General features: G+C 36.6%; 1 protein-coding gene across 1 annotated transcript in view; it reads left to right on the plus strand.

Moving 5' to 3' along the window:
- LOC148036761 (putative low-specificity L-threonine aldolase 2) overlaps positions 1-7559 on the plus strand; it is a 68083-nt gene extending 60524 nt beyond the window's left edge. Inside the window, exon 10 of the mRNA XM_087675640.1 lies at positions 7325-7559. Coding sequence (XP_087531766.1) covers positions 7325-7393 — 69 coding nt within the window. The 3' untranslated portion in view covers positions 7394-7559. The remainder of the gene's footprint in view (positions 1-7324) is intronic.
- The last annotated feature ends 4930 nt before the right edge of the window (positions 7560-12489 follow it).

A 12489-nucleotide genomic window follows, 5' to 3' on the forward strand; every position in this document is an offset into this window, starting at 1 on the left:
CATTTTCATTGGTTTTAGTGTAGAAAGTAAAGGGTTGCCCTTCATGGATTGCAAAAATCAGCCCAATGTAGGGCCTATGGATATGCTTGATAGTTTGTTGCCATTGTTTCAGCAAAATGTACTTGGTTTGGGTTAATTTTAGCAACTTGTTGAGGGTTTATAGTAGCAAAATTGGCAGCAAACACACGCTGAACAATAGCTTGCTTTTGAGCCCATTGATTAGGTATTGCTGATGATAAAGTGGCCAGTGAGAGGGTTGCTATTTGGAAAGCTAAAACAGTCCCTAGATGTGTGTTGGATACATTATGTGACAACAAATAGTCCATTCCACTTCCGGGTAGAACTTGTTGCGTAGGCACTTGTAGCTATTGCATGCAACGAGGAGCCTGTTTTCTTACAGAATGCGTTAGAGGATGAGCATTGGATGGCAACTATGCGGTCAAAGATGGACTTTATTCATAAAAATGGCACATGGAAGTTATATGACTTGCTTGCTAGTAAACATGCTATAGACTCAAAAGTCCGTATACGAATTAAAACTCAGATTTGATGAGAGTATTGATTGCTACATGGCATGTTTTGTTGCCAAAGGGATTGATTATGATGAGGCATTTGCACCCACTTCATGTATGACTACCATTCACAATGTTATTGCTTTGGTTGCCCATTTTGATTGGCATGTGTATCAGTTGGATGTGAAGATTGCTTTTTAGAGGTGATCTTCACGAGGAGGTTTATGTGACATAACTACCTAGCTTTGGTCAGAAAGGCTTAGAGAGCAAAGTGTGCTAGTTGCACAAGGTTTTCTATGGTTTGAAATAGGCACCTAGGGCATGGTATGAAAAGACATGTATATTTTATTGCTCTTGGCTTCAGTAATTCATACATTGAAAGCATGCTTTATGCTAGCAAAGATGGGGATAATCTCTCAATTCTCATTCTTAAAGTGGATGATATGCTTTTGATTGGACCTTGTGAGACATAGATTGCAGCCTTAAAGGCTGACTTTCAGCATGCTTTTGATGTCACAAATCTTAATTCTTGGCCACTTGCACTATTTTCTTGGGATATAGTTTACTATAGTTGAGGTAGGTACTGTTTTGTAATAGTCTAAGCACATTAGGTAGATCCTTGAGCATTTTCAAATGCAAGATTGCAAGCCTATCTCTACTCTAGTTAAGACATGTTATAGGTTTATACTAGAAGATGTAGATGATCCATTTGATGCTTCTCTATCAGTAGGTGATTGGCTGTCTATTGTATTTGTGTAATACTTGGCCGGGGTGCCTGCTGTCCCGCACTAACATTGACTAAAAGGCTTTTGAGCTATACACATTTCAATGCAGTTGTAGATATTGCTTTATATTCAGCTTCATAGCTAGATATGTAGGTTACTTCTTGCTCAGCCAAGAGACACATGATTCACAAGCTTAAAACAATTACCACTAGTGGACACTTGCATGTTAAAACATCTAGTCTAGTCATTGTTTGTGAATGCATACAAGCAAAAGAGAAGTAAGTGCCTTTAGGATAGAAAATGCCCAATGTTTGCATACCTTTAAGATAGTGAAAGACATGTTTGATTGCTCGCCAATGCGCAGTAGCAAGGCTGTGTATGAAGTGTGCCAATTGTGAGACCCCAAATTGAATATCCATATTGATAGTTAAGAGTGCCATGGTACTTGTGAGGATTCTAGTATTTCATGCTTGTACTAAGCACATTGAGATGCATTATCATTATGCTAGAGAGAGGCTCCATGCAAGGGAGATTGGCTTGGTTTATGTCCCCACATAGAACAACTTGGCAATTGTGTTTACAAAATCTCTCTCTAGAGAGAAGTTTGAAGCTTTTCGCAAGGCCATAGCCTTTGGGGATTGATTTGCCAATACCTTGTATACATTCCTTATCTATGGGCACTTTGTACATTCTAGTCAGAGAAGGGTTTTTTTTCCCACTGTGAACACCCATTAGTGGGTGTGATTATCATTCGCACATAGTGGATGTCACCCTCTAGCACTCTCTTCTCTCTTGCCATTCACTTGTTCACTTTGAGTGTGTATGTGTGTGCATGTGCTGGTGAATCCTAACATAGGAGCACTAGAGAGGTGGAGAGTATCTGCGAAGCTCAAAACAAGCTGAGGGAGAAGATAGAATTTGCAATTGCTCAAAAAGGAAGCCTCAAAAGATCAAAGGTTAGATCATGGTGAGGAAATCTTAAGCCACTCAAATAGAAAAGTCATAACGAACATTGGTGATATGTAGGATGATGGAGAATAGAAAAAGAGATGCTTGGGTTCTTGTGGTCAACCAACTTAAACAATTAGAAATGTTTGAGTTCAATCAAAGCACATAGAGGTAACAATGTAGAGAGTGTAGTGCAAGAACACAACAGCCCACACATGCGAACCCTTTCTAAAGCATAAATCCAAACAAAGTTACTAAAAACCATAAAAAACCAATCATGTGGAATTAATGAATGTTGACATGCCAAAACCTCAACTTCAAAAGTAAAAAATGACAGTTTAAGCATGATGTGACTGGAGGTAGTCGGTCACATAACTTGCATTTTTAGCATTATTTGAGCTTCAATTTCTATGTTTGAGCCTTCCTATCACTAGTCAGCTAAGCGTGAAAACTTGGTCACCAAGCAATGAGAAGCTCCTCACCAACACTCAACAGGTCGCCTAGTGCAAAACACAACAGTTACAACATATTGGGATTGTTTCCAAAGAGGGGAAATAATGATCATTAGCAGAACCAAAAAACACATTGGTCAACCTTCAAAACAGATTGCCTAACTTAAAATGCAACAATTATGACAGTTTAAGCATGACTGTGGCTGGAGGTAGTCGGTCACATAACCTGCATTTTTAGCATTATTTGAGCTTCAATTTCTATGTTTGAGCCTTCCTATCACTAGCCAGCTAAGCGTGAAAACTTGGTCACCAAGCAAGTAGAAGCTCCCCACCAACACTCAACAGGTCGCCTAGTGCAAAACACAACAGTTACAACATATTGGGATTGTTTCCAAAGAGGGGAAATAATGATCATTAGCAGAGCCAAAAAACACATTGGTCAACCTTCAAAACAGATTGCCTAGCTTAAAATGCAACAATTATGGATAACCCTTGGCAGTAGGAAATCTGAAACAAGGATTGTAGTAGCACAAAGGCATTAAAACTAGCAACATTGGTTGTGTGCTGTCATGTGAGAATGAACAATAGACGTGGAAGAATCTGTTAGAAGATCCGAGGTACACGCTCAACTTTCTTATAATACTTAAAATATATATGGTGAATATTATGCTGGTGCAGAGAGAAAAGATGAGAAAAGAAAGATGTAGAGAGAGAGGTAGAGAAATTGACAACACACTAGGGATTGGAAGATGGGCGAGTCCCTCCCCTTGTGGAGTTATATTATTGATAAGGAGCAAGCTCCTTCGCTACACATAAACCAGTTCTTACTTGTAGATCTTGGAGATAAGATCACGGTTCCTTGCACGATATACAACCGGCTAACACTTGCACAACTTGGAAGTTGACACCTTTTGATCCTTCTCGAGTCTCCTTCTCTCTTACACAATATGTGTAGGGCTCTCCTCTTGGCGCTTGATTTTAACAGAGCTTTCGCAACACTTGCACCTTCTCTTCTCCTCTTGGAACTTGATTTCAGCAGAGCTTCCGTAGCACTTGCACCTTCTCTTCTCCTCTTGGAACTTGATTTTAGTGGAGCTTTTGCAACACTTGATTTCAGCAAAGCTTCCGCAGTACTTAATTTCAACAGAGCTTTTGCAACACTTGCACCTTCTCTTCTCCTCTTGGAACTTGATTGCAAAGTGATGCTTCCTTTGCTTCTATCACACCCAAGGAGAGTCTCCTCTTTTATAGGCTTTCAAGAGCTTCTCTTCTTGGAGAGAGACTTGAGTTGATCTTCATGCAAGATGTGGGTGTTCCAGGACCTACTTTGCAGCACCAATTTCAAGATCTCTCTCTGTGTGTTGCTCGGATGAAAAAACGCTCAACACGAAAGTTGTAGATATCGTTGTTTTCGATAACCTTGTGGGCCATTTTTAGAGATCATCTTTCTATCGCGAGATATTTTAAAAAATGGATTCACCATGTCTTTTAAAAAAAAAAAAAATAGCTTCTCAAACTTGTACTCTTAACTTGTGGTCCATGCAACCACCTTAAGGAGAGTTCATTAAATTGCCTTGGGCCTCAACATTAAGATTGACTTCCACACAAAAGCTTGTGTCATTTTAGACCTTAGAAAGAGAAAATCACTTCTCTCTTCACTTCTAGAGGATCATGTTTCTCATCTTTCTCAGTGAGAGAATTACCTCTCTCGTCTTTCTTAATGAAATAAAAGATCTTAAACCTTGACTTGTAAGGGAGAGGATGACCCCAAATGAATGCAATGCTCATTACACACAAGTAAACATTCCCATGCGTCCCCGAGTGCACACGTAAATACATCTACACAATGCTAATGCACTTCCTCTTCTTAGAACTTAATCCATCTTTATTTATGTGTAAATCCTTGGTTCTTGTGCACAATCTTACACTTGGCAAACACTTCTTTCTCCCTTTATAACATGTATTGTCTGTACCAGATATCCCCATCACAGTGCTCTAATCATCCCGGTAAGTGATGCACTAGGAATATTGGTCTCTAAATGGTCTCATGGCCATGCTAGATCATCATCAACACTTAAAAGAAAAGTGAGTTATTAATTTATTGGCATAAATTTATTAAATATAGAATGCGTAATAAGCAATCAATTTAGTGACAGAATCACTGCTCTTGAACATTAAGATCAATGAAAAGTGAAAGAGAGAACATAAGAAAAACAATGAAGGAAAGGGCAATTCAATCCATTATATGAGACGAGATGTACCATACAAACCATATAGGTGATGGCACATGGGATGAGTAGCTTACCATCGGTCTCATGCTCTCCAAGTGGAATTGATTTGATGCAACAAGAGTGGAGTGGTGGTGTATATTAGCCTATAGGACGAGACCAGAACAAACAAGCTTGCTCTATATAAGCCACCCAATTGTCCACACATTCTCAATAATAAGCTTGATGAACATGCCTAAACCCATGAAATATACACTGTTAACAAACACTACCCTTGTGCCAAACCTGACGTGTTCTATCTTACGTTTCCTTCTTGCTTTTTCTTGTTATACCTAGTGTTCATGCAAAACATTTTTGATTAGCCATACAAAATCATGGCTTTGAATGGGATTTAATAAAATACGCTTCTATTAACTCTATAAATTCAGTAACCGTAATCATTTAATTTTAACGTTTTTAATCCATTTTTTAGATAGCTTTGATGCTAGTCTTGGTCTTTCATGAACATCGCTTGTAGCGCCACAGTAATATTGACCTTCTCATGTGGCCATTTTTATGTCATGTTTGATATCAAGTCATTATATAGAACTACCTTGCTATTTTTGCAAAGAATTGAATATTTTATTAATAGTTACCTTGGAATAGATTATCTTGAGGCAGAGTACAAGCCCCGTAAAGGACTTACAAGATCCCTATATTAATAGTTACCTTAGAATAGATTATATTGAGGCAGAATATAAGCCTTGTAAAGGATTTACAAGATATGACAAATATACAATAAAATAGAGGACTCTAGTAGTCCTCTAGTGGATTTAAATGAATCAAGAGGTCTATAATACTGGACCATATTTGACTCCAATTGAAAGTAAGTGTTAGAATCATAGAACTTAAGAAAGGCATCTCTCCTCCTCATAGTCTCCAAGTCTACCTTGTAGCCTCTTGGATCTCTTATGGAAAGTGTAGACTATCTTCGTCAATATCTTGCCATATCTTGGAGTTTTATAGCATGGCTATATTTTGCAATCCACATGAACCAAGCAATAATATTGGTAATTAGTTCCCAATCATGAAAATATCATTTCATCATAGAAGTTTGAAGTTGATAAAAAATGAGATAGGACTAAGTCATTGGATATTCTTATGCAAGGCCTTTGTTTGTGACCTAGACTACCATCCTTGATGTTGCTACCATAATCTTTGATGTACCACAAGATTTTGTTGAGGGATCACCTCCATATATACGAGGCCTTTGGGTAGTCCCCTAAGGAGTACTTCTAACTCTCCACATCTAGCACAAGTGAATGTGAACCTATCATAGTCAAGCCAAGAGCCAAAGGGTTTGAGATTGAGGCTATCATCAAATCTCCTCTACAAGTTGGCCATGAATGCTTATGAGAAACCTTGTTTAACTTGCTAGTAGCATATATCCATTCATCTAAATCCTCTCATGATCTTGCCATCCTCCTACACTAAAAAAATTAAGGCTCCCTAGTGACAACCACCATTACAAGAAGAATGTCTCCTTTGGTGCAAAAGTATTTATCTCTATACTCCACTTCGGGGGTACTCTCTTCATAATGATCTCCATCATGGATTTGGTCCCCCTAAGGCCTTAAAGCTTTTGTCTTTAGAGTCTTAGTTGGTAAATTGAGAAAATTAAAGCACTTCAAGCTTCCCCATTGTAGGAGCGCCCTGTGTAGAGAACCTGCTATGGAGATATGCTAGGTTTTGCAAAAGAAAACATTGAGTCTACGAGCACAATTGAAGTACTGAGAACTCAAAGAGAAAGGCAAAACACAGAAGCCAATGCAAAAACACAAATAGAGAAGAGAATGTTGAAGTGAATGAATGAATGTTATAAACGAAGGAGAGAGTACAATATGCTCAAAGGTAGAGTTGTGCAATAGTCAATAACTCTTGTGGGAGTAGGCTAAGGGAGTAGTTGAAAGTGATGTCAATCGTAGATGGATTCAGAGTGCTATAACCACTAGTTGGAGTTGCAATGATATTGAAAGTGGAAGGGCAAGGCTGGAAACCAAAACACAGTAGTCTCTAGGGTTGGAATTGGTAAACTCAGTAATGTAACTATCAGAAGATGATGGCAGCTGATCATTGGCAGCAAGCTAGAGCTGGTCGACAATTGTAGGATGATTTGATGCCGGGTTGCAGGAGCAATAAATGTAGGTAGCAAGGATAGCAAACAAGGCGACTATTGAGGTTCAAGAATTAAGATCACAAGCTTTGGTGATGGAGTTTTGTAAAGATATTAACAAGCATTGTGGAAAATATAACTACTTGATTATGCCAAAATACGTATATTGTTACTAGAATGTATGAAGGGTGGATAAGGAGGGAATACAATGAAGTCTTTCCTAAAGTAGGTTTTGGCACCATTTTATATTGTTATGCAAATTTTGGTGTTATGCAAATTTTAACACGTCTTGTTTCTACACTTGCAGAATTTATTGTCTGGTAGTATTCCAAATGGACATGTGCCCATTGCAACTCAGCAACCCAACTATTCTTGACTTTATATGTAAAGAAAATATTTTCATTGCTCAATTTGCTAATGTTGGGAATATTGGTTGTAAATAATTTTTGTTTTATGGAGTTGAATATGTAAGGAAATAATCATTCCAAGGACAAGGGGATATTATTCATGTCATGAAAGAGAGAGTTATACAATGTGCACAATTGTTGTCTATTGCATGCTTTCTTTTCTATTATTAGAGAGTTTTTAACTACCATCAAGAATTGTAAAATGGTAACAAATACACGTTAAAAGTTTCAAGGATTGAACATGAACACCTCATTTTATCTTGATCCCTTTTACACTTGAAGATCAATGTATTTCCATCTCATTATTTTTGCATGCATATGTTTGATATGTTTTTTCAAAAGCTCCTTGGAACCTTTGGTGAAACATGTAAAGGAAATTGCAACTCACAATTAGTTCAAGTTTCATATATTAGTAATGTAGTATGTTTATTACACATGCAACAAGAATTTTGATTAAACTTTATGGGACTAGGATAGGTCCCACAATAGACTTATATATTAATGTATACTAGGCGCTCAATGCTTAGATTATCCCGATGCTTTGTGTGGGGTTTGAAACACCAATGCCAATAACAATTATGGCACTTTGAGTCCTAATGTATGTTTCATGTGGCAAGAGGGTTCATGGTTGGTTGAGTCATAAAGAAACAAATCTCAAGAGACCCCAAAACTTATGTGTTATTCATAAGTAATGATGTATTTGAGAACATAGATTTATACATATATAAACATGCTTTATAGGATTTAAATGTTTTTTCAATATGATTTTAGGATGTATTTAGAATAAAATCAAGAAAGTTGTTTAGATCGATGCTTCACAATGTAATAAACATGGTAATAATATGCTAATTAATGTGTTCTTAGTACTAATATTAATGAATATATTAATTAATAAGGTGAATTAATGCTAATGCATTAATGAATAATTATTTTATTAACATATTAATCTATTAATAAGATTTTTGTGATGGTGGGGACTTTAATACTTGGGAGAAGCCTTCATATCCTATAAAACTTGGTTGGCCAGCAAGTGACCTGTCGGTAGGTTGAGATCAACTTGCCATAGATGGCTCTTTTGGAGGGATCCCATTCTCTCGATGTCGAGAGATCCTTGTTAATGCATGGCACCAAAATTGTCATGTCAATAGGAATGTGTCATTCCTAATACTAACGTTTGTCATTGTCACATAGTGAAAGGTTGTGTCCATGTCATGTTGCCCATGTTATACATCGTCTCTCTCTTTCTCTCTCCCTCCCTCTCTCTATCTCTCTCATGCAAGCATGAATCATTTATGAAGTTTTCTCTAAAGCATAAAGCGACTTTCATTGGAGAAAATTGAGAAAATTAGTTGCTCTCTTATATATACAAATTGTCTCCATCAACCATAGCATTAAATACCTCATTTGTAAAACACGTATACGTGTATATATATATATATATATATATATATATATATATATATATATATATATATATAATCTGTAATAAGATGATACTTAATTCATATAAACAAGCCAAGTAAATAAAAGCAACCAAACTAAAATATTTTATCTCTCTTTCTCTAAAACAACTAAACCATAAATCTAGTCTCTTTCTCTTTCTATCTCTTGCTTACATACAAATTTCGTTATTAACTAAAAATTTTCAACAACAAAGTACATTGTCATTCTCTCTATCTTTATTGATCTTGCACGCATCTTATGCATATATGCAAAAATATCAAAATATGCCTTAAAGCCATAGTTTTTCTCAACAACAACATAGAGAGAGAGAGAGAGAGAGAGGCAAGCAAAGAAATTAAAAAAATTCAAAAGTATGGAGGTAATGAGCTCTTACCATAGTATTTTGAATGCCTTAACTCATGGTACTCGTATTTATGTAAATTTTACAAAGAAATCTTTCGATTGTAGGGTAAATTTAAATTGTATCAATGACTATATCAAAATAAACACACACACTGATATTGGCATCAGAATATGCACCAATAATTAGTTGAAATATACGTTGAAATATTCAACCTTATATTATCAATACATATATTGATGGGTTATTTTGATGATCTTGGCATAGAAAATGCTAACGACTATATTAAGCATAGTTTTTTTTTTCATACTTTCATCGAAAACTCCCATCAATATTTTTGCAATCTACTGTAGTATTGATAACCTAATGTTAAAGCATTTCCTTTGATTAATAGAGAGTAATAATGAACAAAGGATTAAAATAAAATTGATAATAAAGTTAAAATTAAATGTCTTGAATACTTCATGGTATTGTTTGTGTTGATAGAAGCTTATCTTGAATAGATAGTATACGTCTAAGCTTACAGGTGGGGATTGCCTTTTGAGAGACTATATCCACTAGTTCACATAAGGCTTGCAAGGCATGTAAAGCAACAATATCATTATCATTATCCTCCTCTTTGTAGTATCCATTATGGGCATGGCATGTGCTCTTTGAGAGTGAGGAGATTTAACTTACAAGAGAAGTTGAAATAGAAATTGAACTAGAACTTGATTGCAAGAGATAAGAGAATGCTCATAGTGGCTTGACTACAAGACAAGACTTGATAGAAGAAAAGACTACAATAAGGCAATAACTGAAAGAGGACTTATCTTATAGGAGCCTGACAACTAGTATTGGGAAGACTGAAGGGATTGTAGCCAATGACCCCTATTTATACTATAGCCTAGGAAGGTGAAGGGGAATACATGTCTTTACAAGAGGATGCCACATGGCATGACATACACGTCGATAAATGGCATGACATGCATGTTGACATGCCAACATCAATAATGACATAAGCAATGATACAATTATCTTTTAAAATGCTCCAGAATCTTCTAAAATCTTTTAGAAACTTCCTAGAACTAGGGACTATCCCATCTTACATATGAACCAAGGGATGTCCTTGCATGAGCATCCGTTACATTTACAAAAACCCCTCCCCCCCTCCCCGGCCCTTTCTAGCATCAAGTTCCACTAGGGGCGGTGGTGTGCTTTTGAATATGCTTTGGTTTGGTTGGGTGTTGAAGATGAAATTCGTGAATCTTAATATGAGCTCTTTGAAGATGTGAAATTGGTTCCCATGTTCATTCACTTGCATTGTAGCTCTTCCAATGGTGAAGAGATTATAATTTACTGCTTGAAATTCTCAGATCCAAGATTTTGTCTGCTTTATATTTCTAGCGATCTTTAATTATGATTGGAGGTGATGGCTTTGATATTCTTTAGGGGATACTAGATGTATGACATGGCTCCAAGATTGAAATGATTTTTATGGATTGAAAAGCTAGAGGCAATATGGATGGACTTAGCCAAGAATCTTGAAAGGCCTAAGTCATTGATAATCTAGTTTTTAGGGGGGGTGAGAAGAACATAGATCATGTCAAAGAAGCTAAAATCGATCTCCAATTTTATATGGTGGATGTTGCATGCAAAGCTTATCTACATTCCTCTTATATTTCTCTTGAGCCTGTTTGATCTATGCTTGCAAATCTTTATGAATATCAAAGAGGTGTTGAGCCAAGTCTATAGTAGTTGGATTCTTCTCTTGTTTTCTATCCTTGGATGTTGACCATAATTAGGAAAGAATAGTGTGAATTGAGTGGAGGCATGAGAGGAATTATTATATGCAAAATCAACAAGGGATAATAGATTCACCCAATTGTCTTGATTATGGTTGATCGTGCATCTAAAATCATCCATTGTCCAAATAGTCACGTTGTTATCGGGATACCTTGGCTAGAATTACATAATCTCGACATAAGTTGGAGGTTTAGAAATTTTGAACCAAAGCTAGTGCAAAATAATAAAAGGAAGAATTCTCGATCAACATACATTGGGGAAAAGGTGTGTCAAGCAAAGAAAAATCCATCCTTTTTTATTCATTCAATTCCAATGGAAAAGCCAAAGGATGAGAGCATGGACACAACACTCCCAACTCAATATGTAGAGTTCAAGGATGTGTTTGAAAAGAAGAATGCAGACATGCTTTTATAGGTTGAGTCTCATATGTAAAGTATCCTGGAGCAAGAGCCCATCAATTACTTATGCACATATTAGCTTTGCTTTGCTTAGAAGCTTTATATCATGTTGCTTATCCATCAAGCATGTTGTGACTCCTCAATCTAAGAAAGCTTGTCTCTCTGTCAATCTTCCCTCCATGAGAATCTTTATTAGTAACATAAAAATAAATGCTAGATTTGCAGATAGAAAGAGACTTTATTTTGGGTTTCTTGAAGCTTTGTCTAGACATATGGTCTCTACTGAGGCTGTGGACGTTGATGTTTCTCGACAATGATGAAGTAGTGGTGCCATAAATTCTCATCCTTCCGTTGTTAGGACAATATTTAGCTATGTGTCCCAACTAGCTTCATTACACATGCATAATCCATTAATATGCCCCCTTTGTTTTTCTTGAGTTGTCAATTTCTTGACCTCTGTCATATCAATTTGCATAGGCTTTGCCTTAGATACTTGGTCTTATGGCTGGTTGGGTCTTCAAAAGTCTTCGTCTTGCTTGATTTCAAGGTTGCTCCTCAATGTCTTTCTTGTCTTCTCTCAAATAGGGGGTTGTCACATTCAATTGCTTGAGAGAGAAATTCATTGTGTGTGCACGTTTGGCATAGTGAGCTCAGAAGATATTTAACATTATCTTTAGAACAAGACGAGAACTGGAACAATACTGACCTTGTAAGAGCCTCATAATTGGTGTTGGAAAGACTAAAAGGCTTGTAGCCCATGACCCCTATTTATATCATAACCTAGGGAGGTTAAGGGAAACTCATGTCTTAACAAGAGGATGCTACATGGCATGATATGCACATTGATCCATGGCATAGCATGCATACTTACAAATGGTATGCTAACATCAGTGATGCATATATATTTTGGAATGTTCACTTATATCAGTGATGACATAAGTGATGATATAGATATCTTGTAAAATGTTTTATAATCTTCTAGAAACTTTTAGAAACTCCATGGAACCAAGGGCTATCCCAGCTTACATATGAACCAAGGGTAGAAAGTAGGGAGGTGACACATGGGCCCCCTTATGTT

Source organism: Lygodium microphyllum, chromosome 4 (genome assembly GCF_053477565.2).
Source record: "Lygodium microphyllum isolate KBCC chromosome 4, Lygodium_microphyllum_v1.1.10, whole genome shotgun sequence".
Taxonomy (NCBI): Eukaryota; Viridiplantae; Streptophyta; class Polypodiopsida; order Schizaeales; family Lygodiaceae; genus Lygodium; species Lygodium microphyllum.